We start from the raw sequence: 23,916 nt of genomic DNA, 5'->3' as shown, positions 1-23,916 counted from the left end.
CGAAAATTTATCAAAGTTTATACACCCCTATTGATACACTAAGCATATGAACTTATGCTAGACTAATCATAAGCCCATAGAACCTCTATCCAAGAGCCACTGGAGAAGGTAAATCGCGAGTCACCCCGTCAATCTCCAAAATTCTCTTCTACCTGTACACTTTACACACAAGGGGTCTTCATGGTCAAAGTTTCTCAATGACTCTCAGGTTCCCAGTGGATTCAAACCGTTACACTGGAACAAGATTTTAAAGTGATCAATTAATTGAGTTAGCCTCGCAAGGCCACATATTCAATTTTCACCAACACTCTCTCAAATAAGTCCGTCTCGCAAAATTTTCTTAATAAAATTTACGCACTATTATATAAATCTCTAGATAATGATAACTATTTAACAGTCCGCTTACCAATTGTCCGAAATTGGTGGGTTTATTACTTGGTGCATTATTTGACTTGTTGGAAACCATGAAAAGGGGAAGCGTGGAAGGGACACAGCGATGGATACAATGCCTAAAGGGAGTCACAGAGTCCGAAACACGTCAACCTCGTAAAGGGCGGGGAGCAAAACCCTGGCTTCTTCCTTTTAAAAATACCGTTTCTATCTGTAGAGAGAGAAAGAGAGGGAAAAATGCCACCTCTCTCTCTCTCTCTCTCTCTCTCTATATATATATATATATATATATATATATATATATATATATATATATATATGAACATATAGTAGCATACATGTGCTGAATTCTATACAGCGAGAAAACAATCTGGAAAGAGAGAGAAAGTAGAAAGAAGAAGAGGAAGAAGAGGGGCGGGGTTAAGGCAAGGTTCCAGTAACGTGAGTTGAATACTTGATTTGTAGTAATACTATGAATCTAACCTTAAAACACGCACTAACAATGCACACACACACGCATTTCATATTTAATTGCAAAAATGGAGGGGAAGAAATGTGATTAGCAGGCAACACATTTATATATATATGCTTTGTATCCTTTCTATCTGTAAAACTTCAATAATTTAATGGATGACCTCAAACCTGCACATGGCTTCTTGAGTTTCTCTCCCTCAATTAAATTTTTTTATTTTTTCTGTTTCAATTTTTTTGTTTTTCCTTTTGGACTATCTCTCATGTTCATCACATGCCCCAAACTCTTTTCCCCTATTATTTTTATCTTTGACTGAGCACTCCCAGCAGATTCTTTCAGATCTAAGGTGAAAAGGGGGAAGAAGAAGGGCTATTGGAACTCTTGCCCAAACCCATTTTCCAGAAACTCATTGAATTGGAAGCTTGAATTGCTGATTTGATGAGTTGGTGAGTTTTTATCAATCTGGGGATTTGAAGCTTTTATTTCACTGTTGCAGTTTTGTTTTGTTGCTCATTCTTTGCTGTGCTGAACTCTATTCCAAACTGGTTAAATTGGGGATAAGAGTTATTCCATATTGGTTCAGTTTATTTGTGTGTTTTTTTTTTCATGAAATTTGAGTTTCTGTTTCTGTGTTGTTGAGTGTGGGATTCAAGAGATACTCTTTTTCCTACCTTTTTGCTGTCCTTTTCCATGCCTTGACCCCTAAAATGGATATCTTTCCTTTATGTGTTTTCTAAATTTGAATACTTTGAGGTGGCCTGAGAATTTTGACTTTGGGTATGTGGAAGTTTTAGTAACCCCCCTTCCCTGGCGCTTACATATGCATCAGAGTCCCCTAATCACAAGATCATAGAGGAAGAAGATTCAGCTCGATTTTACGATTTCTTGAAATGGGAGGTATTGGTTGCAAGTCTTGTTTTTGTGGCCTTTCTAGCATCTTGGTTGCATGAGAAGCCTGTTTGCTCCATCCCAATGTAAAAGTATTGGGAGACAAGATATTCGTGCTTGATTTAAGTCTTAAGAAAGCGTTTTGTTTCATTGTTGTTGATAAATATCGCCTAATTTTCAAGTACGAACGCTTTTCTTGATAATTAACTGATGTATCAAAATCTTTACTTTAGAACTATCCTTTCTTAATTTCTCGGGCTGATTTTGTCTTTGGTCTTTCTGTGTGAAGATCCTGCACGAGTTGTCTCCATCAGACACCCACCCACCCTACCTATCGTTCTTCCAATATTTCTCCTTTTATGAGTTTTTCTGACAAACAATGGCATGAAAGCACTGGCACTAGCGGTTTGATTTATCAGATTTTGCATGCAATATAGTGGTACTCGAAAATGGTATCTGAGATGGAGAATGCTCATACTGAAGAAATGGACATTGAAGTCCTGTCTTCAATGTGGCCCGAAGATATTAATGAAGCGGGAAAACAATTCAATATTGAACAGCCGGGAGCCGACCTAGATATGCTGGAGGAGGTTACAATAAACGAGGAGACGACGACTATAGTTGATTTCCAACGTCTCATGGAGCTTACGGACTATAGTGACAAAGGCTCTTCTCAGTTGGCATACTTGGTAAAGAATTGGGAGTATAAGCAGGCAAATGCTGTACGGTTGCTGAGAGAAGAGCTCGACTATCTTAGCAAGCAGCAGCAAGAATCCGAGCTCAAAAAATTGGAGATACTGGAGCAACATCGATTCGAGGAAGAAAGATATGGGGGTGATAAGCGTCCTGTTTCCATATTGGACGAGGATTTAAAATACATCTATCAAGATATCCCGAGGAGGAAAAAAGATGTGGTAGTTCAAGCCGAGAAGCTGGAAATAGAGGCCGAGTATGATAGCATCATATACTGGAAGCAGCGGGCCGTGCATTTGCAAAAACTGTTGGCAGCAAGTATTGAGCGGGAGAATATACTACTCGAGAAACTGCAAGAAAGCATAGAGAAACTTGAACGCCAGTCGTCCCCTGTTGAAGAACTATCGCAGGTTTTAAAGCGAGCAGATAACTATTTGCATTTTGTTCTTCAGACTGCACCTATTGTCATTGGTCACCAGGTATGTTCCTCTTGAACTTATGCTTATCAAAAACATAAGCAATGATGTAATATCCTTGTAAAGATCTTTGAGGTATAAACCTTATAAAAGCTATAAAAGAAAAAGAGTTAATACCTCCAATGGTCCTCCGAATATTAGGGTTTACCAGCTATGGTCCTCCATGTTTTAAAAAATAACCAGCCGTGGTCCTTTTAGGACGTCTCGTGGTCATTTTAAACTCGGGTTATTTTAAGAATTAGGACCACGGGTGGTTATTTTTCAAAACATGGAGGACTATTGGAGGTCATTTAAAACTCGAAGGACCACAGCTGGTAAACCCCTAATACTCGGAGGACCATTGGAGGTATTAACTCAAAGAAAAAAGTTTAGAAAATATAGAAATACTACTGAAATCTGATGATTTTTCTTTGAAAATATTTACAAGGTGTGATTGAAAGATGAACCTAATCATTTGTGATAACACATGGGTTATCTAGGTCAAACATATTTCTTTATTTAAATCTTGTATTGATGTGTCGTACTTGACGGGACTAAAGTTCAATGATCATTTTTATTTTTCCAGGATAAGGAGCTGCGCTATCGGTTCATCTATAATCATTTCCCAAGTTTGCGTGAGGAGGTAATCCAATGCTATATTGAATCCTTGAAATATTTGGCTTCCTAAGATGCCCTTCCCTAAGTATATGGAGACCAATGAGGTCCTTTACTTCAGGACTTCACTGCCTCTGAAAATTTTGAGTGAATTTTACGATTCAAAGTATGGAAGTGGAAAATGTTTATTGCATGTTAATTGGCTCTATAGTGCAATGATGGTCATCAATCATCATATTTACAGAATGATGTTCTTATTTTAATAGCCAGTTGTATTTTTACGAAAATTTCTTTGGCGTTTAAACGCACTGTTTGCTGAACCTGGAATATGCATTCTTCACCTATTTTTTCAGGATATAATAGGCAAGACAGACGTGGAGATTTTTTCCGGGTCTGGTGTAAAGGAGTCCCAAGATTTCAAAAAGGAAGTTTTGGAACGTGGGTTGCCTGCAAAACGGGAGATTACCTTTGAGACAGAACTATTTGGATCGAAAACATTTTTAATATATGTCGAACCAGTATTCAGCAAGGCCGGGGAGACTATTGGTGTAAATTATATGGGGATGGATGTAACTGATCAGGCGAGTTTGAAATGCAGAATATTCTCCCTCTGAAGCGTAAGGCTATTTGTAACTGATGATAAGTAAAGCTAATATGATTATGGTACAGGTTAGAAAACGAGAAAAGATGGCAAAGCTTCGCGAGGAGATAGCTGTACAAAAGGCCAAGGAAACCGAACTTAACAGAACAATCCACATAACAGGTTCACCCATCTCTCATCCGAGTTTTTTATGGGATTTGTGTGCAATAAAAAGCGGAAAGGAATTATCTCTAAAGTTTAGTTATTTGCTTTTTGCAGAGGAAACAATGCGGGCAAAACAAATGCTTGCAACCATGTCCCATGAGATAAGATCTCCTTTGTCAGGTGTTGTAAGCATGACCGAAATTCTTGCCACCACTAAACTAGAGAAGGATCAACGCCAACTTGTAAATGTCATGTTGTCTTCGGGTGATTTGGTTCTCCAACTGATAAATGACATCCTTGATCTTTCCAAAGTTGAGTCAGGTCGGTGATGGTCCCTTTTCCAAATCGTTTCTTTTTTCATGAAAGAATTCCAAGATATATGATATTTCTTCCAATTTCATTGCCTTTTTTCTTTGTACACTTTTGAAGAGTAATCAATCTTCCAGCAATTATTTCGCTTCGCACATTGTGCCCCAATGAGAAAAAATTATTGGAAAATACATGAGAATGGGCAGTAAATGGTAGTTTATCCTCAAAAGACCAGAATAACTCCATAGTTTCCTTCTCTCTCTCTCTCCCCTCCCCGTGGTTTATGTTACAAACTAAAGTATACTGAGAATTGAAAAAACGAAGGTTGCTTTTGATATAACTTGAATAACACGAAACTGAAATTTGTTTTATTTTATTTATTTTTGTCCTTTAGGGGTAATGAAATTGGAAGCTACGAAGTTCAGGCCAAGAGAGGTAGTAAAACATGTGCTGCAAACCGCAGCTGCATCACTGCAGAAACTACTGACCTTAGAAGGTTTTGTCGCAGAGGATGTCCCAACAGAGGTGAGAACTTGAATATAACACACCAAGTTTCTCAAAGATATTTCACAAGTTAGCATGATGAATTTCATCCACTATTGTTTGATTCTAAACCACATAGAAAAAAAAAAAAAGAAAGAGTAAAGGTTCTTCTGAGGAGGGAATTCCCATTAGCAAATATCTGCTTTGGTAGCCACTCGAAGAGAGTTCACTTCTTTAGCCTTTTATCTGGTTAGGTAACTATATGAATCAATCACCAAATAGCGAGATAAATAGTTCAATGAGGTATCTATTCCAAAATATCGAATAGGCATGGATCTGCAGAGAAGAATCTGAATTAAGTTAGAAGAAAAAGGAAACACCACTTGCTTATTTGGTCTATGAGGTTGAAATCTTACTCAAAGAATTGTATTTATTTCAGGTCATTGGAGATGTTCTTAGAATTCGCCAAATTCTCACCAATTTGATCAGGTACAGAGTTCGATTGTTTAAATAGTCCTAGTATTGCATTTTCAGCTAATTGAAATCTCTGATTTTTAGTTTCATGTTGAATGCACTGGCTTAAATTGAGATGTAGATCTACCAATTATTCTAAGTGCTCAACCTGTGCTTTTATCTTCTGCAGCAATGCAATTAAATTCACTCATGAAGGAAAAGTTGGTATAAAACTGTATGTGGTTCCCGAGCCATCTTTGGGCGCAAAACAGGGATCTCATCAGAAGCAATCTTTAGATTCCCTGAAAAGTTCGTCAAACAATTGGAAAGAGGATAGGTGTTTGTCAGCGTCTCATGGGAAGCATGACCGAACGGCCTCTTTTAGTTATAAGGATGGAGAAGGAACTTACGAAAATCAGATGCATAAAGATGGGTCCAACCATTCAGTAAGCAGTGGGGCTTTGGATGATGATGTAGACGCCCATCCTGATCAAGAGGAAAAAACCGTGTGGATATGCTGTGACGTTTATGATACCGGGATTGGCATACCTGGTATCCTCATATTCTTGACCTCACTGGATTCTAAAAAAAAATTATTCATTTTAAGCTTCATTCGATTCTTATGGTATTGCTAGATTTTTTTTACTTAGCGTTCTGTCTTGTTCAACAGAAAACGCTTTGCCCACTTTGTTTAAAAAGTACATGCAAGTTGGTGCAGATACAGCTCGAAAATATGGCGGGACTGGACTAGGCTTAGCAATCTGCAAGCAGCTGGTAATCTCGATGACAAACATTTTTTTTGTCCCTTTTTGCATCTGTACTTTGAGCAAAATTTTAGATTATCATTTTAAGTCGATTCTGCAAAATCCGTTTCATTGCAATCTCTACATTTTACATTCTTTGTTCTATACAAAGCAAAAGAATAAATAAATCAAAAGTGAAAAGAAGAAAAGAACGAATAGAGGATAAATATAAAAACGGGAAAATTGACGAGAGAGATAGAGATAGGTTCTTGAAAATATTGAATTAAGTTGTGAACTTTTCAATTCTGTTTTTGGCACAGGTTGAGCTCATGGGTGGCCATCTCACGGTGTCCAGCAAAGAACACCATGGTTCTACTTTCACGTTTGTTTTACCGTACAAGGTTTCACCGTTGTGCGAAAGTTCTGATGAGAACGATGAAATGTCTGATATGGGTAGTCATGACACCTCGACTGATGCAAATGAAGACGATGCGAATTCTGGCTTCTTCCAGTTCCAACCGCGTACTTTGGGTTCTTTATTTTCCCACGGTTCCGGAAGGGCCCAAAAGCTGTCACCGAATAATTTTGGGTTTAATACTTTGCATAGTTGCAATGGATTGCCAAAGAACTCCTACAGTTTCCCCGCTAATAGCGTTATGCTGAAAGATATGGGATCGGTAGAAGATGCCTGTTCGGTCATAGATGTTGACATATTGTCTGACCCCGAAAGCTCTTTCAGGCACAGCTCACATTCTGATAACCCGAGCACGTTGGAAAGAGACAAACACGCTGATTCTGGTAGCAATGGTCAATGCCGCCATCATCACTCTTCCTATTCAACCGATTCCACGAGTACAAGGAAAGACGAGGACATCAAAACAGTTGTACAAGAAAAAAGACAGCCCGAGGGAAATTCTCCATGCTCCTCTGGCAACAACCAGGAGGTTTCGAAATCGGCCCCCAAACCTAGAATCCTCCTAGTAGAAGACAGTAAAATTAATGTGATGGTAACGCAATCAATGATGAAGCAGTTGGGGCATCAGATTGACGTTGTGAATAACGGAGTAGAAGCTGTGCGGGCAGTTCAACGCAGCAGTTATGAACTTATTCTAATGGTAATTTTCGGAATATTGTGTTTCTTTTATACTTCTTTATGAGTAGAATGCAGCTTATTTTGCATTTCGGACACAATACGGTTTGCTGTCTATATAAACTAAATGAGGGTATGCAGGGGCAACCCCAGTCAAGTTGGTCAAACTATTAACTCGGTAATCACAAGGTTACAAGTTAAACTCCCAATGGGAGCAACCTATTTGCCTTCTTGGTTTGAGCCGGTCAGTTATGGGCAACCTAAGCTGGTTTAGCCCTTTGTGGTCCTTTGTCGGCTAGGGTCACAAGGCGGGGTTTACCTAGTGCACTAAAGGATTCATGTTCAGAGTTGATGAATCATGACGTTTTTCCTGCATGAAGTTAACCTTCATTTTGAGAATATCCTTTCCATACACAAACATATTTCATGATTTGCAGGATGTATGCATGCCTGTAATGGATGGACTTCAAGCCACAAGACTTATCCGATCATTTGAAGAAACGGGTAATTGGGATGCCGCCAGGACTGCTGGAGTCGAGGAGGTGCCTTCTTCAAGCTTGTCACTAAAAACTCCAGATTCCAAATCATCAAATGGAAGAATTCCTATCATTGCAGTAAGCACTCAAACTTATGACTAACTTCTAATTAATGCTTTCGCGTTTTATTTACTTTAGCGTGTCCCAAACCGAGCACTTTGTTAAGAGGAAACAACATGTCCACACAACTTATGACAGTACAGTACATTCAATTCTTTTTTGCATTTCCTTGATAAAATTTAGAACCCTGAGTTATATGTACTCCATTGTTTATCTTTGTTCTCGTTTGTATGATTCATGACACCATACACGATCTCACTATCGAGCCATTTACAGATGACGGCCAATGCATTGTCAGAAAGCGCAGACGAGTGCTTTGCAAACGGCATGGACTCCTTCGTATCAAAGCCGGTGACGTTTCAGAAGTTGAAAGAATGCCTCCAGCAGTATTTGCCACAGCGCCATCGCCTGTAAATTTTTCAAGCATATGATCTGTACAGGAAATTACCATGTTAGGAAAGTTTTGTAAACAATGTAGTGTACCATGCTTGTGTCATCAGTTCCTTTTTTGTCAACATATCTGTTGATCTGTGGCCTTGTTTTTTTTTTTTTTTTTCCTTGTGTTAGGTTTGCCTGTAGGGTAGGCAACAACTTTAAGATGCAAAATTTTTGAGGATGTTCACTTAATAGTTAATAAAGTGTGAAGATTAATGAAGGAAAGTCGCATGTAAAATTTAATGTTGTTCGCATGTGACTTTAGAAATAATACCTTTGGATCTTTTCCAATTATTAATAACTAATAATTCTCAAGCTTTGAATTAATTAGAGTTGCTAGGGGCTTGTTCATTGTTTTACACTTTTACTTGTTGAGCATAAATGATGTGCCTAGAATTTTGAAGCTATCAATATCCTCAGATTATGAAGATATATGGTATTGGCATGAGGATACTAAGGGTTGCTATTCTGTTAAGAATGGCTACGGATGCGTTATTGGGGAATATGGAATTAATAGTAATGGGACCTTTGGAATTAATAGTAATGGGACCTTTGATAAATGACTCACTTTATGGAAGATTAAAATTCTACCTAAATGAAAAACCTTTATATGAAGAGCTATAAGTGATGTCCTTCCTACTACTAACAATTTGCTTATAAAGAGAGTAGAGGTTAACCCGATGTGTGCCATGTGTGGGATCTCTAATGAATACACTATGCACTCATTGGTTTTGTGTGGCTATACAAGTTCCATATGGACTCAATCCAACCTTCCACTGGAATTATGTACGCAGCTGCAATTTTATATCATATTTGGAGAGCACGCAACGGAGCTGTATGGGATGCATGTTTACCGAGTCCGAGGAAAATACTTGCAACAGCTGCGGACCGTACCGATACATCCCCTACTGTCGTTCAAGCAGCGTCCGACCACAACGCCGATGCCACTCCTCCCGCCGGACAGATGCCGCCTCCATTGTCACTGCCGCCCGAACAACTCCTCGGCACAACAGCGCCACAGAGGAAATGCTATGGGGATGCTAGATTTCAACATGGAACGAATTTGGCTACGGTCGGAGGGGTACTCCTCAACGCCGACAATCAAAATATATCGGCATTTAGCGCTCCCCTTCCAAATTGTTTTTTCCCACTTATGGTCGGGGCATTTGCATGTAAGGAAGCCTTGTCTTGGCTGAAAGATTGTGGAGAACAATCTATACAACTTTACATGGATTGTCAGACGCTACAATACTACTTATCTGCACCAGATACCACAACTCGATCATATATTGGTTATGCTATTGACAGTTGCAAACTTTGCATCTCTACCTTTAGTTCGTGCTCAGTTTTATTTGTACCTAGATTACAGAACCTTTTAACACACGCGTTAGCTTCTACTGCTTTTGAGCTTACTACACCTATGTATTGGGACTCCGTCGTCCCACCTGACTTTATTTCAGCTCTTCTAGAAATACAACCACATTGGTTGACTTTCAAAAAAAAAAAAATACGAATATTCCATGGTATGTAACTATGTATAACGACTAATAATTAAATAACTAATGTTTTTAAATAAACAAGGACCAAATACTTTTGACTAGGGATGTCAATTGTATTTATACCTAACGGGGAATTCGACTCCCCACTTCATTGGAGATGGAAACGGAGATAAAAATAGAAAATCGAGGAAAGGGATGGAGGGATTTTTAATTTCCCACTGAGAACGGGGATGGGGATGGAGAGTACTCTCAGCTCCCCTCCACATACATATATATATATATATATATATATATATATATATATATATATATATATATATATATATATATATATATATATGAATGTTTTTTAAAATTTTAATCTATTCTATAAATTATAAATGGAGTCAGGGTCACGCCTCGCTCCGTTGACATCTCTACTTTTAAAGTTTTTTGTGCTCCAATAACAGTGTACACTACTAGATTTGGTATTATCAATATTCAATAATAAACGTATGGCTACCAATGTTAAGAGGGTGTCGTGCATTGCTGAGAAACCCCCCACTTCTAATGCAAAATATTATCAAATAAATAAATAAATGTGAATAAAATAATTAGCACAAATAAATTTTTTAAAAAAGCATGCAATCCTAAGAGGGTTAGGTTTTCATTTCTTTTTATTTAATGTGAAATTCTTGTATCTTTCTTTTTGGTTCTAAAATTTGAAAATCTCATTTTTACTGTTTTCTTTTGCATATATGTACAAGTAGTGTAAGAGAGATTAAACGAATGCGAAAATTAAAGAAAAAGCCCAACCGCTAGAAAGGTGATGGTGTGTTTAGTAAATCGCTAGCTGATGGCTGCTAGCTAATTGAGTTAATGCGTATGACTAGTTCATAGCATTAGTTGGTCGTAGAAAAGTGTTTGGTAAATTAGTTATTAGCTGTTAGCTGATTATATGAGCATCTTTTTGAATTTTAGCATTTTGAATCAATAACTTGTTACAAAAAGCTAATTAATCAAACATTCATATTGATTATTTAACTAAGTCAAACCGTTAATAGTGATCAAATAAACTAAAATTGACTAATAAGCTAACTATTTACCAAACAGGGCCGATGTCACTGGCCGCTGTGATGGCTTTCATGCTTGAGTGCTGGATATTATAAGGTTGCAAGGAAACAAAAAATAGGAAATGCAGGATACTAACGCGTTAACCTTTGAGAGTTTTCGTGCATAATTGATTTTTTTTTTTTTTTTTTTTTTTTAATACTATGCCATAACCCCTGCTTGAATTTGGGGTTTTAACAATGGATACAAACACGTTTGATAGTTTAATTTTTTAAAATTACTTGGGGTTACCAAGATAATTTTGTTTGGGTAATTTGATCTCGAATAATGCTATTTCCTGGCATATATTTATCGCATTAAGTACTCCTCTCTTAATTTAAGAAAATATGCTCTTATATTCAAAAAAGTCAAAATAAAGCATCTTGGGGCACGAATATCGTCCGGAAATTGGCTGGCCTTGCGGGCTAAGTTATGCCAATTTCTGTACAGTTTTTCCAACACTGAATGGCCACACCACGAGAGTTCGAGTTCGAACTCTCGTGTGCGCTACACGAGAGATCAAACTTGATCTCTCTCGTGCGCTGTCATGAAATCACACGAGAGTTGAACTCTCGTGCAGCTGCTGCGGAGCAGCACGAGCACACATGAGAGTTCAGTCTCATGTGCACTGACGCACGAACTTTCGTGCATCCCGAAAGTGGCTGCTTTGGACGAAAGTAACCAAGCTGAAACAGCGCGAACCATTCGTTGGTTCTGGACTGTTACAGAATTAATCTTGTATTAATTCCAGTTTTGAATTTTTGAGTTAAATCTCAAATAATGGTGGTTATTTCAGGTGTTACAAATCGTGGTTTAAATGCCAAAATTGAATGCTATTGATTCTTCACCTCCTATATAAGGAGTGTAGCAGGAGTGTTTTTTACACGGATTTGAGAACAACACACACAACACAGAAATTCTGGTTTTTCAGCTCCAAAATCTCTGCTCATACTCCTACTTGCTACTGTGTTTTGCCCGTGGTTTTGTTCGCCGGGTTCGTTCGTTTGGGTGCTCAAACGTCGAACCGTTGTACATTTTATCCTGGGAAACCTAGGCCACAACGCTCCTAGCACTTTTGGGAGGTGGCAAATAAGGTTTTAAGGAAAGACAGACACTTTGCCTAACTCGTACTGATCTTTCTTCCTCTCCTTCTTTCTTGTTTTTGGATTATGCTTTTAAGCAAAAATCCGTTCTCCCTCTTTTGATATATTCGTTGGATTGGACTTATAATCTGAGGATTATTAGTTCCAATTTTGGTTGATATATATTGGTATATCTTTTTCGTAGATATACATGTATATATAACCTTTGGGTCCGTTTTACATGTATTTGTGTGTATATATATATTTCGGATAAATATCCAATAATATTTTTGGGATATTAAATCGATTTTGGTTCATTATCACCAACAATAATGCAGAAAAAAAAGTATTTTCCATTAATATCTTGAAGAATTTAGAGTTAATTCCATTTTTGGATGACAATTCACTTTTAGTCTTTTTTTATCAGAATATCCTCTTTTAGTCATAGTATTATTGTGACATTACTAATTTTAGTCTCTATTAACAAAACCGTTGAAATTTCGTTAAATACAATGACATTTCGATCTTTTAAATACAAAGTGCATTGACCCGTTATATTTTTTATGTTTATTTTTTTGGAAAAAAATCATAATTGAAGATCGAAATGTCCTTATATTTAACGATATTTAAACTGTTTAAATTTGTTGATAAAGGACAAAATGGTCATGCCACAATAATACTAGATAAAAGAAAATATTTAAAAAAAAAACTAAAAAAAAACTATCACCTATAAATTCAGGACAAAAATAGAATTAACTCTAGAATTCATAGTTATTTTTCATTTATGTATTAACTACTACTTTATTTAACATTGGGCCCTAGGTCGGGCCTCTCCCCACACACAATGTTAAATCTAAAATAATATATATAGATAGTTATAAGACAACTATTTTAAGTTCAGATATATAAAAATATGATTGTTTAATTATTATTTAATGTATAGTCAATTAAAGGAGTGCATGAACATCGGACAACACCTAATTTTATGATTTTTAGAATGCATGTGTTATGAATTGCATGAGTAGTTAATACCCACTACCTTATATACCTAACCAATTACGTATGTACATAACTAACATGGAATGTGCCTAATTGAATGGGTAGTTGGCTCTGTTTGGCAGAACTTATTTAGGAACTTATAGCTTATTTTAAGCTACTAATAAGCTAAGTTCTGTTTGATAATGTTTCAAAATAAGTTCGTAGTTTAAAATAAGAGCTTATTTTGGAACGCTACAAAATAAGCTAATAGCTTCCTAACTTTTTTTCCATCTTTGTCCTTATTATTTTAAAGAAATGACCTCCTTTATCCTTCTCAATTAAAATATCTTTCTCTCCTCCTTTATCTGCAACTTTCACCGTAATTATTATTATTATTATTACTAGTATTTGCACCCGTGCGATGCACGGAATAGATTTGTTGTAATATATTAAGAATATATGAATCGATATATAATTATTTAAATTAGAACATCAAATATTATATCGTGCAATTTTGATGTTATCATTGCTTGAATTTGTGCAAATATTTGATCAAATTAATAGCTAATGTCTAGATGTAAGCATGCGGTGCTATAACTTTGAAGATTTTATTTATCATTGTTTAGTATTTTCATAAATTAGTCAAATGTGCTCGTTCTCTAACAACTCAGTTATATAAATGAATTGTTATCCTTATTTATTTGTATGGAAGATATGTGTTTTTTGTCTAGATATATAGCAATTTTTTCATTTAAAAAAAAAACTTAATATCACCGATTATATTTAAACCTCTTTGTAGACGACAATGGTAGTGGCAACACAATCTTGTTCATCTTCGCCTAGAACTAACACCTTCAATCTATCAGGACGGATTACTTTGGTGAAAATATATAATGGTAGAATATTACTCAATTAGTTATACTTGTATATTTTCAATCAATTAATAATATCATATTCATTTTCAGCCAATTATTCTTTTTTATTTTCAGTCAATTAGTGAATTAGAATATCAAATGCAGTGTTATTTTTTACCTAATTTTTGTTCCATTTTTAATTGATGATGTAGATATTATTATTAAAATATTTCCGTTCCATTTTTAATTTACCTTTACTATTATTCAGGGGCGGAGCCAGCATGGGGGCAGTGGGAGCAGCTGCCCCCCCTCCCCCCACCCCCACCCCTACCCCTACCCTACCCCTATATTATCCTTGTATGTATATATGTATATATAGAACAAATTAAAGTATTAGTATAATGAAACACAGAAGTGTTAACATGTGTTGGTTTAGTGCAGTTGGCTGGGCGGGCGTTTAGCTTTTTGTTAGGTCGAGGGTTCGAATCCTATGGTGCTAGTAAATTTTATGACTATTTATTATTAATTGTTAGGCTATTGCTTCAACACAATTTCATATATATAAAATGAGATGTGTACTTTATAATTTATTTTCTATTCTAATTAATTCATCAAATTAATTATGTTTCATATTTTATTATAAATATTTTTATAAAGTTTTGATATGTTTTATTTTTTACTTATATATCCAAAAATATTGGGTTCGAATCCTATGGTGCTAGTAAATTTTATGACTATTTATTATTAATTGTTAGGCTATTGCTTCAACACAATTTCATATATATAAAATGAGATGTGTACTTTATAATTTATTTTCTATTCTAATTAATTCATCAAATTAATTATGTTTCATATTTTATTATAAATATTTTTATAAAGTTTTGATATGTTTTATTTTTTACTTATATATCCAAAAATATTTATAATTATACTTCTTTAAGTGTTTCATTTTTTTAAAACTATATATATTTTTTTTTGTAATGTTCTGCCCCTACTAACAAAAAATCCTGGCTCCGCCACTGCTATTATTTAAAATATGCATTTACTGTTGATAATGTAGAATATTAGTATTGAAATATTTTCCTCCAATTTCTAATTTCCATTCCATTTTTAATTAACATGCAATGATCTGACCATTTCTTTTTTTTTTTAGTCAATTATGGATCCTTTTGCAGTCAATTATTAATATTCATTTTCTTTTATATTTTCAGTCAATTAGTAATATTAGATTCATTTTCAGTCAATTATTCTTTTTAATTTTCAATAAATTAGTTAATTAGAATATAGATGCAGTTATATTTTTACCTAATTTTCGTTCCATTTTAATTTAATGATGTAGAATATTATTAATGAAATATTTTCGTTTCATTTTTAATTTACCTTTACTATTTTTGGAAATATGCCTTTACTATTTGATGATGTAAAATATTATAATTGAAATATTTTCTTTCCATTTTTTAATTTTCCTTTACTTCTTAAAAAAAAAAAAAAAAAAAAAAAAAGACTTTGGACTTACCAATACTTGCCCACATTGATGGCCAAATAATTATGTTTGTAAGAGGAGCAATTTATATAGAGGAGCTCAAAAGCCCATCTTTCCAGACAATTTTAATGTGAGATCAAAATGATACCACATTATTTACAAAGGAGCCAGTGGCTCACTTTTGTCTTCTTCTTATTTTTTAATTTTAATTTTATTTTATATATCGTTTTGTTTGGATTATTATTATTATTGTTATTATTATTATTATTATTATTATTGATTAGTTGTTGTTGTTATTATTGTTATTGTTATTATTTTAATTTTAATTGTAATTTAATTTTATTATTATTACATTATTACATAGGATTTTTATTATACTTCAACAATAATATTATCAATTATATTATAGAATATAATACCATACATAATAGTACTAATTATGCAATATTACCAATTAATAGATTTTATTTAATTTTCATTTGACATTTACATACCAAATAAGCTTTACTACAAAAGTTTGGACGGGAAAAATGAAATAGGATGATTTTGTTTATATATATATATATATATATATATATATATATATATATATATATATATATTATTACACTAATACCAAATTTATAATTCTGACTTTAAAATTCTTATTATTATTATTATTATTATTATTAACATCAACATTTGATTAGTTTTATAAATTCTGTGTAATTTATATATGCACTATGCATAAATTCCTAATTTCTTAGTATAATAATATTTTTCTGCCCATATATATATTGAATATTATTAATTGTATATAATATCTATATATAAATAATGGATGATATTACAAAAATGTCCCTATATTTTGGGGATAATTTGGCTAGCAGGATTTTACTTTTAATTATATATAGAATAGAATATAGAATATAGATTTCCGTTCTATTTTTAATTTACTTTTACTATTGTTTAAAATATACATTTACTATTTATGATGTATAGTATTATTATTGAAATATTTTTGTACAATTTTAGTTTCCATTCCATTTTTAATTAAAATGCAATGATCTAAGCATTTATTTTTTCATATTAGTCAATTATGAATCATTTTTTTATTTGCATTCAACTATTCTTTTTCAATCAACTAGTATTTTCACCCGTGCGATGCACGGAATGGAATTGTTGTAATATATTAAGAATATTTAAATCTATATATAATTATTTAAGAGTTGATTTCACCAGAGGTCGTTTATCTTTCCTGACAATTCCAAATTTAATTCTAGACTATAGTTATTAATTATTACAATTTATTCTATGTTACAACTCTTACGTTAATATTCTTACTATTATTATTAACACTTAATTACTTTTAGATATTATTATTACCACTTATATTATTATTATTATTATTATTATTATTATTATTATTATTATTATTATTATTATTATTATTAGTTTCTTTTCAAGTACTGTTAGTATATAATGGTCGTGAGGCACAATAATAATATAACCATAATTAAATATTTTTGTATTGTATTCCGGAGTTAATGCCATTTTTTATCCTAGACTTATTGAGGCATTGACACTTTTCATCCTCCATAATAAAAATTACCACTTAGTAGACACTGTTATTGGTCGTTGGACAGTTTTGATCCTCCGTCAATGAAGTCGTTTGTTGACCGTGAATTAGAAGGGCTTTTCTGTCTTTTTATGTCTTATTCTTCTAATCTTGTTTAGACCAGCGCTGCTGTGACTCCTGTGAGGCGAGATGGCGAGACTTGGCGGCTAAGTAGTAACCGTCGGTAGTGAGTAACAGCGAGGTTCTTCTCCGGCGAGTTGTGGGTACGGCGGCGAGCATACGAGGCAGTAACTCCTTCCGGCGACGGACCAATAAGGCAGATCTGGCGGTGCAGCAACAGATCCGGTGAGGTTGGGGCCTTCACCGGTGGTTTTTGGTTCCGGTGAAGCAGAGAGGGCAGCAGGTCGGCGAACCCTCCTATGGTAAATAGCAGTTGTAGTTGTAGATGGCGTGATGTAGAATTTGCACTTGTAAGTCCTCCCTTCCATATTGACCACAAATATCCTTCCCATCTCTCTCTCTCTCTCTCTCTCTCTCTCTCTCTGACCACAACTACTTGGTGCACAACCTCAAAAACTCTGTTATTCTACCTGAAATTCATTGAAGTTTCAAGTTGAAAATGTGGAATCTGCCGCTCCCCAAAAATCGCATTGTCTGAGGTGTTGGAATGGCCGGTGTTGACTTCCTGGCTGCTGTAGCTTCATTCCCCAACCCGGATGATAAAATTCGGAGCACCAGCTTTGAGGTTCAAGGAGGTGGTAACACTGGCAATGCTTTGATAAAACCCGGATGATAAAATTCGTCATGGTCTTAATCCAAGGATCATATCTAAGGTTGCTGATGACTCGCATGACGAAAGAATACTTGATGAGCTTGAAAGGGATGGTGTTGATACATCTTTTATGGTGGTGTCCAAAGGAGGAAACTCACCATTCACATATGTCATTGTTGACAACCAAAAAAAAAACTCGCACGTGCATTTTCACTCCAGGATATCCACCCATGATATCTGAGGGTCTACATACCCAAATCAAAATTGTCTTCAACGCTTGGAGTAAATATTGTCTACTTAGATGGAAGGCTGCATGAGACTGCTTTGATTGTAGTACAGGAGGCAAAGAGTATGTGCATACCTATTATAGTTGATGCAGAAAGGTTAAGGGAGGGGTTGGGTGATATTCCTGACTTTGCTAGTTATGTTGTATGCTCGACAAAATTTTCACAGGCATGGACTAACGCCCTTTCTATTCCAACTGCACTTGTTTCCATTATCTTGAGATTGATGTCAAATGTAAAATTCGTGATTGTTAGTTGGGTGAAGATGGTTTCTTAATGTTAGAAAGGACTAAAGCGAATAACCTCAGTTTGAAGAAATGGATGTAGCAGTGACCAATGGATGGAGAAATACAAGGATTAGAACATAAAAAGACAGAAAAACCCTTCTAATTCACGGTCAACAAACGGCGTCATTGACGGAGGATCAAAACTGTCCAACGATCAATAACAGTGGCTACTAAGTGACAATTTTTATTATGGAGGATGAAAAGTGTCAATGCCCCAATAAGTCTAGGACCAAAAATGGCATTAACTCTTGTATTCTGTGAGTCACAATAATAATATAACAATAATTAAATATTGTTCAATTCTATATTCTTCTAAGATTTCTATTACCATAATTAATTATTCCCAAATTTACCATAATTAAATAATTTGACCAATTATAAAGAAAGATTATTAAATAATGCACGAGACAATTGTTTAATTAAAAATTTTAAAAATTCATTAATAAAACATAAGGTTCTCATAGTTTTTTCTTAGAAACTCTTTCATAAAGTATTTTTTTTAGAAATTGGTGGGCCAAACCGCCTACGGCAGTTTGCGGTGGATAGATCTCGAAAAAATACACGATTTCAAAAAACATTTGTCCAAAACGGACAACGGAGTCAAAAGTTATGCCGTGCCGAACTTTTGACACTTTACAAATTAAAAAAAATAATAAAAAATTAAAGGCCGGTTCAGCCGGCGAGGCGGCAGCTGAGAAGGCCGATTCCGGCCTTCCTCGCCGCGGCCAGCGACACGATTTTTGCAACACTGATATATAAAATAGATATTGATTAGAATAGGAATAGTATTACACAATTTTATAATATTACAATAAAATTTTAACCAAGAATTATTGTAGAAATCAATATATTTTATTAGGAAGAGAGATGTTTTAGGAATTGGGCGGAAGTTAAAATTTCTGGATTTTGTTTTTATATATAGTATAGATAGTATAGATTGTATTACACTATTTTATAATATTAGAATACAATTTTAACGCAGAATTACTATACGAATGTGAAAGTAGAAATCAATATATTTTATTAGGAAGAGAGATTTTTTAGGAATTGGGCGGGAAGTTAAAATTTCAGGATTTTGTTTTTATATATACTATAGATTATTCTTTTTTATTTTCAGTGAATTAGTCCATTAGAATATTAGACGCAGTGATATTTTTACCCAATCTTCATTCCATTTTTAATTGATGATGTAGAATATTATTATAGAAATATTTCTGAAGGGGATACCCACATATACAATTTACACCTACACCAAGGCTCAAACTCTAGAACTCCCAGACAGGGGAGCAACCGGATACCAATGGACCACAAGGTCCTTGGCATTTTTAATTTACCTTTACTATTGCTTAAAATATGCATTTACTATTGATGATGTAGAATATTATTATTGAATTATTTCCTTTTCATTTTCAATTTACCTTGATGATGTAGAATATTATTATTAAAATATTTCCGTTCCATTTTTAATATTCATTCCATTGTTTAAAATTGTGAAAGATTTATGACATAATTGTGATTTGATGTATTATACTATATAATATCAAAATGCAATGATCTGACCATTTCCTTTTCCATTTTAGTCAATTATGGATCTTTTTTTTTTAATTTTCAATCAATTATTAATATTCATTTCTTAATTTATGTTTCCTTTTCTATTTTTAATTTTAATTTCTGTTTCGTTTTCTATTTTAAATTTCCAGTCAATTATTAATATTCATTTCTTTTTGTTTTACGTCCATTCCATATGTTTTTTTTTTTTGAATGCTACTGACTCTACATTGTAGTATCTGTTCAAACATACTCTCTCAACCTAATGAAAAGCACAAAAAGTCAACAACGCCTCCACTGAGTCTGAATCTCATAACCTCCCACATAGGAGAGGTCATTACATGTCCATTCCATTTTTAATTTACCTTTATTATTTATTATTGTTTCATTTGTTTGGGTAGGAAATCAAATAAATATAATTTTGTTTTTAATTATAGTATATATAGTATAGAACCTTTCAAAAAAAAAAAAAAGATAGTATAGAAGTATATATACAGATATAGATATAGATAGAGATATAGATTATTATTATTATTATTATTATTATTATTATTATTATTATTATTATTATTATTATTATTGACTTATATCGGATTCTATTTTCCTTTTTATTTTTTTTTTATTTTTTACTTTTTTACCATAAACCATGTTATTATTATTATTATTATTATTATTAAGTGAAATTACTAATAATATTATAAGTAAATTATAGATCCTTTTGTATTAATTAATTTATTTATTTATTATTATTATTGAGTTACATATCATATTTCATTTTCCTTTTTTTTTTTTTACTACAAACCTTGTTATTATTATTATTATTAAATAAATTATGGATCCTTTTCCATTTGTCCTTTTTACTCTTAACATTATAAGTAAATTATAGATCCTTTTGTATTTTTTCATTTATCATTATTATTGTTATTATTATTATTATTATTATTATTATTAATTAATTAATTAATTAATTAATTAATATTATTGACTTACTTATCAAACTCGATTTTCTCTTTTTACTGCAAATCTTGTTATTATTATAAATTAAGTGAATTAGGGAATCATTTTCATATTTTCTTTTTTACTCCTAATATTATAAGTAAATTATAGATCCTTTTTGTTTTTAATAATAGTGTAATAGATGACACTTGTGCATAGATGGCACTTGAGTTAGACTCCTATAATGAGAGGTTGTGAGTTTGAACTTTAATGAAGGTGTTGTTGGCTCTTATTATTGACTTACAAATGAGATTCCATTTTCCTTTTTTACTGCAAACCATGTTATTATTACTATTAAGTGAATTATGGAATCTTTTCCATTTTTCCTTTTTGTATTCCTAATATTATAAGTAAATTATAGATTCTTTTGTATTTTTTCACAACGCCACTTCTATTACCAACTCCAGCCACACTCGTGATCCAATCTCAGGATACCATAGAAGATGGGTGTTTGCACATACTAATCCCGGGTTTGCTATACAGTTTATTCAAACACCGATGTCTTGAATCAACCCAAAGCTTCCTTTGTGCCAGAAATTCATAAAAATTATGATTTCTATATCAAACACTTGAACTAAATCACCTTATTGACCTCAAAATCATCTTCATTTTCTCAAACACTCCCAACAAAATCTGGTTTTTATTTCAACCCTTTCAACACCCAAATACCCTTTACATTAACACAACTACACCTAATCATACATCTCTACTACTCACAAGAATATGCTCACTTTTGCAAGAATAGAGAACTAAAACTAACCAAAGTCAAAAGATTCAATCTTTATAACTCTATCAAACAGTTTTTGAAAACCTAATCTGATATTTCAGCCACTAAAAGACCATGACAATAATGAAAGAGTATAGAATACAAAACTCAGTGTTCACTCAATTTGCTCATTAATTCATATTCTATGAGCAATAAATCTCACTTTCAAATATAAATTAACATAATCCATCCAATATAAACAAATTCAAGAAATTCCCACTTATTCAAAAAATTCAAGAAAAAAAAAAACAAAAAAAGAGGGTACAGTTTTCCCCAAAAATTAAAGCAAATAGAAGAGAGAAAGCCATTGAATCATTCACCTGGGCTGATTGGGCAAAGATCAAATTCATCTTCCAAGATTCAATAAAATTTCCGTCTTTCAACCTCTCAATGCTATCCCACGAAAAATTTCACCATATGCATTCCAAATAATGTGTGTGTGTGTGTATATATATATATATTATAATATAATATAAAAAAATGCTTTGAATATTATTTTCGTTTTTAGTGTATTCTTATCATGCTTCCCTTTGTATCTGTTTACATATATACAGAATTCGTCCCTCTTCAAACTTTATCCACTTGATGAGCAAGGAAATCTATCACTTCCCGATCAATCTTTATAGATCTGTATCTTCTCCACAAAAATAAATTTAAAAAAAAAAAGAATATATCAATATTTTTTCTTACGAATCTCTTTTCTTGTTTAAAAATCAAAAAATACAAAAAAAAAAAAAAAAAACAAAAAACAAAAACAAAACAAAACAAAACACAAAAAGAAAGAAAGAAAAAAGAAACTAAGATAATGAAAACCTCACCAGTGCAAAATACGTATCAACCTCAACTGTGGAAGATCACAGGATAATTAGCAAAAGTCAATGAAATAATTAACCTTAGTTGAGATTGTGAAATTGATGAGTTGTCTATGGTCATATAAGTTGTATTTATACACAATAGATGAGATCAAAAAAGCTTAGTATTGAAATTATAAAATGGTAAGATATATTAAGAAAGGAAAAATCTTCAAATTATTTATTTTCTGCCCAACAATACACGGCATTCCATATATATATATACACATTATGTATAAGTATAGCTTTTATATATAAATAAAATACTACACACTAATTAGCTTAATTAACAATAATCACCTTAGTTACTACATATTGTATAACTGCATTGTTCTTCCGGTTATTTTCCTCTAATTATTTAATTAATAAAATATTACTAATATAATTATTCCTAATATATTTGATAATAAGACTGCGTATAAAAAAGGTAATAACATTATTATTATTATTATTATTATTATTATTATTATTATTATTATTATTATTATTATTATTATTATTATTATTATTATTATTATTATTATTAGATTCACTAGTATAGATATGCACATCCGCTACCCTTGTAAAGGGTTATCCGCTACCCTTGTACAAGGGTAGCGGATTTGAGGGACGCTGAAAGCCTTGAGCTTTCCGCTACCCTTTCACAAGGGTAGCGGAAAGTTAAATATCCGCTACCCTTCTAAATATAGAAGGGTAGCGAATTTTCTTATTTTATTATTATTTTATTTAAGCATCCGTTGCCCTTTTTACAAAAGAAGGGTAGCGGATTGTTTTTTTTTTTCTTTTTTTTTTTTTAAAGAAATTTTCATTATTATTTTTTATTTTTAAATGTCCCAATTTTTATAAAAATCCTATTCATACACTACATAATCAAAGATAATACTAACCATCAACACTATTATTAACAAACTATCAAAAATAATATTAGCAACAAACTATCAAAACACAATATTATCAACACTCAACCATATACTATCAATACAATACTTTATATCAATCCAATACTTTCAACACAATAATAAATTATCAACACAATATAACATTTAATCTAAAACAAAAGTTACACATACTCTTCCAAAAAATATTTTGCTCATGGGGGTCTCGAATTCCATCTATTCCATTGGTAGAGTACGAATTTCCTTCAAATACCTACAAAATAATTTAATTAATCAAATTAATAAATATGTTAATTAATAAAATATAATTTAACTATTCTATTAATAAAATATCTGAAAGCTTCTCTTCAGGATATACCTGATCTTCCATGATTGAAGGATACCATTTTTCATGTCATTCAAGAAACTCTTGAAGGCCAAGACAAGCTCATGCTTGGAACTCTAGCAGGAATTTTCACTTGGTTTCGCAGCAGCGGAGGAACTCGAAAGCTGTCTTTTCGGAGCCATTGCTCTCAATTTCCTGTTTCTTTGAAACAACTGTAATACTATAGCATCAAGAGCCCTAAAAACAAAACATAAACAAAAATTAAAGGAGGAAATGTCACT

The 23,916-nt window shown here is 32.9% G+C and overlaps 1 protein-coding gene across 4 annotated transcripts; it reads left to right on the top strand.

The window, feature by feature from the left end:
- The first annotated feature begins 717 nt into the window (after positions 1–717).
- Positions 718–8,694, top strand: LOC109172088 (histidine kinase 5). Of its 4 annotated transcripts, none has more exons than XM_019321261.1 (14): positions 718–831; positions 1,202–1,308; positions 2,040–2,922; positions 3,485–3,541; positions 3,867–4,094; positions 4,183–4,276; positions 4,373–4,579; positions 4,962–5,092; positions 5,490–5,539; positions 5,694–6,055; positions 6,174–6,277; positions 6,567–7,361; positions 7,774–7,950; positions 8,209–8,694. In XM_019321261.1, the coding sequence occupies exons 3-14, from the start codon at positions 2,200–2,202 to the stop codon at positions 8,344–8,346; spliced, it is 3,066 nt and encodes a 1,021-aa protein (XP_019176806.1). In that variant the 5' UTR covers positions 718–831; positions 1,202–1,308; positions 2,040–2,199; the 3' UTR covers positions 8,347–8,694. The 4 variants fall into 4 exon arrangements, with proteins under 4 accessions (XP_019176806.1, XP_019176805.1, XP_019176804.1 ...); XM_019321260.1 differs by having other exon boundaries at positions 1,192–1,308; XM_019321259.1 differs by having other exon boundaries at positions 718–1,308.
- Positions 8,695–23,916: the final 15,222 nt, after the last annotated feature.

This window comes from Ipomoea nil, unplaced genomic scaffold (genome assembly GCF_001879475.1).
Source record: "Ipomoea nil cultivar Tokyo-kokei standard unplaced genomic scaffold, Asagao_1.1 scaffold0382, whole genome shotgun sequence".
In the NCBI taxonomy this organism is placed as follows: Eukaryota; Viridiplantae; Streptophyta; class Magnoliopsida; order Solanales; family Convolvulaceae; genus Ipomoea; species Ipomoea nil.
This window is presented reverse-complemented; position numbering and strand designations above follow the sequence as displayed.

What these genes read in the sequence shown, in the direction of transcription:
- LOC109172088 (XM_019321261.1), top strand. Translation starts at nt 2,200, where the DNA reads ATGGTATCTGAGATGGAGAATGCTCATACTGAAGAAATGGACATTGAA. An exon ending in CTATTGTCATTGGTCACCAG is followed by an intron (nt 2,923 to 3,484) that starts GTATGTTCCTCT and finishes TTATTTTTCCAG; the next exon opens with GATAAGGAGCTGCGCTATCG. An exon ending in TCTTTCCAAAGTTGAGTCAG is followed by an intron (nt 4,580 to 4,961) that starts GTCGGTGATGGT and finishes TTTGTCCTTTAG; the next exon opens with GGGTAATGAAATTGGAAGCT.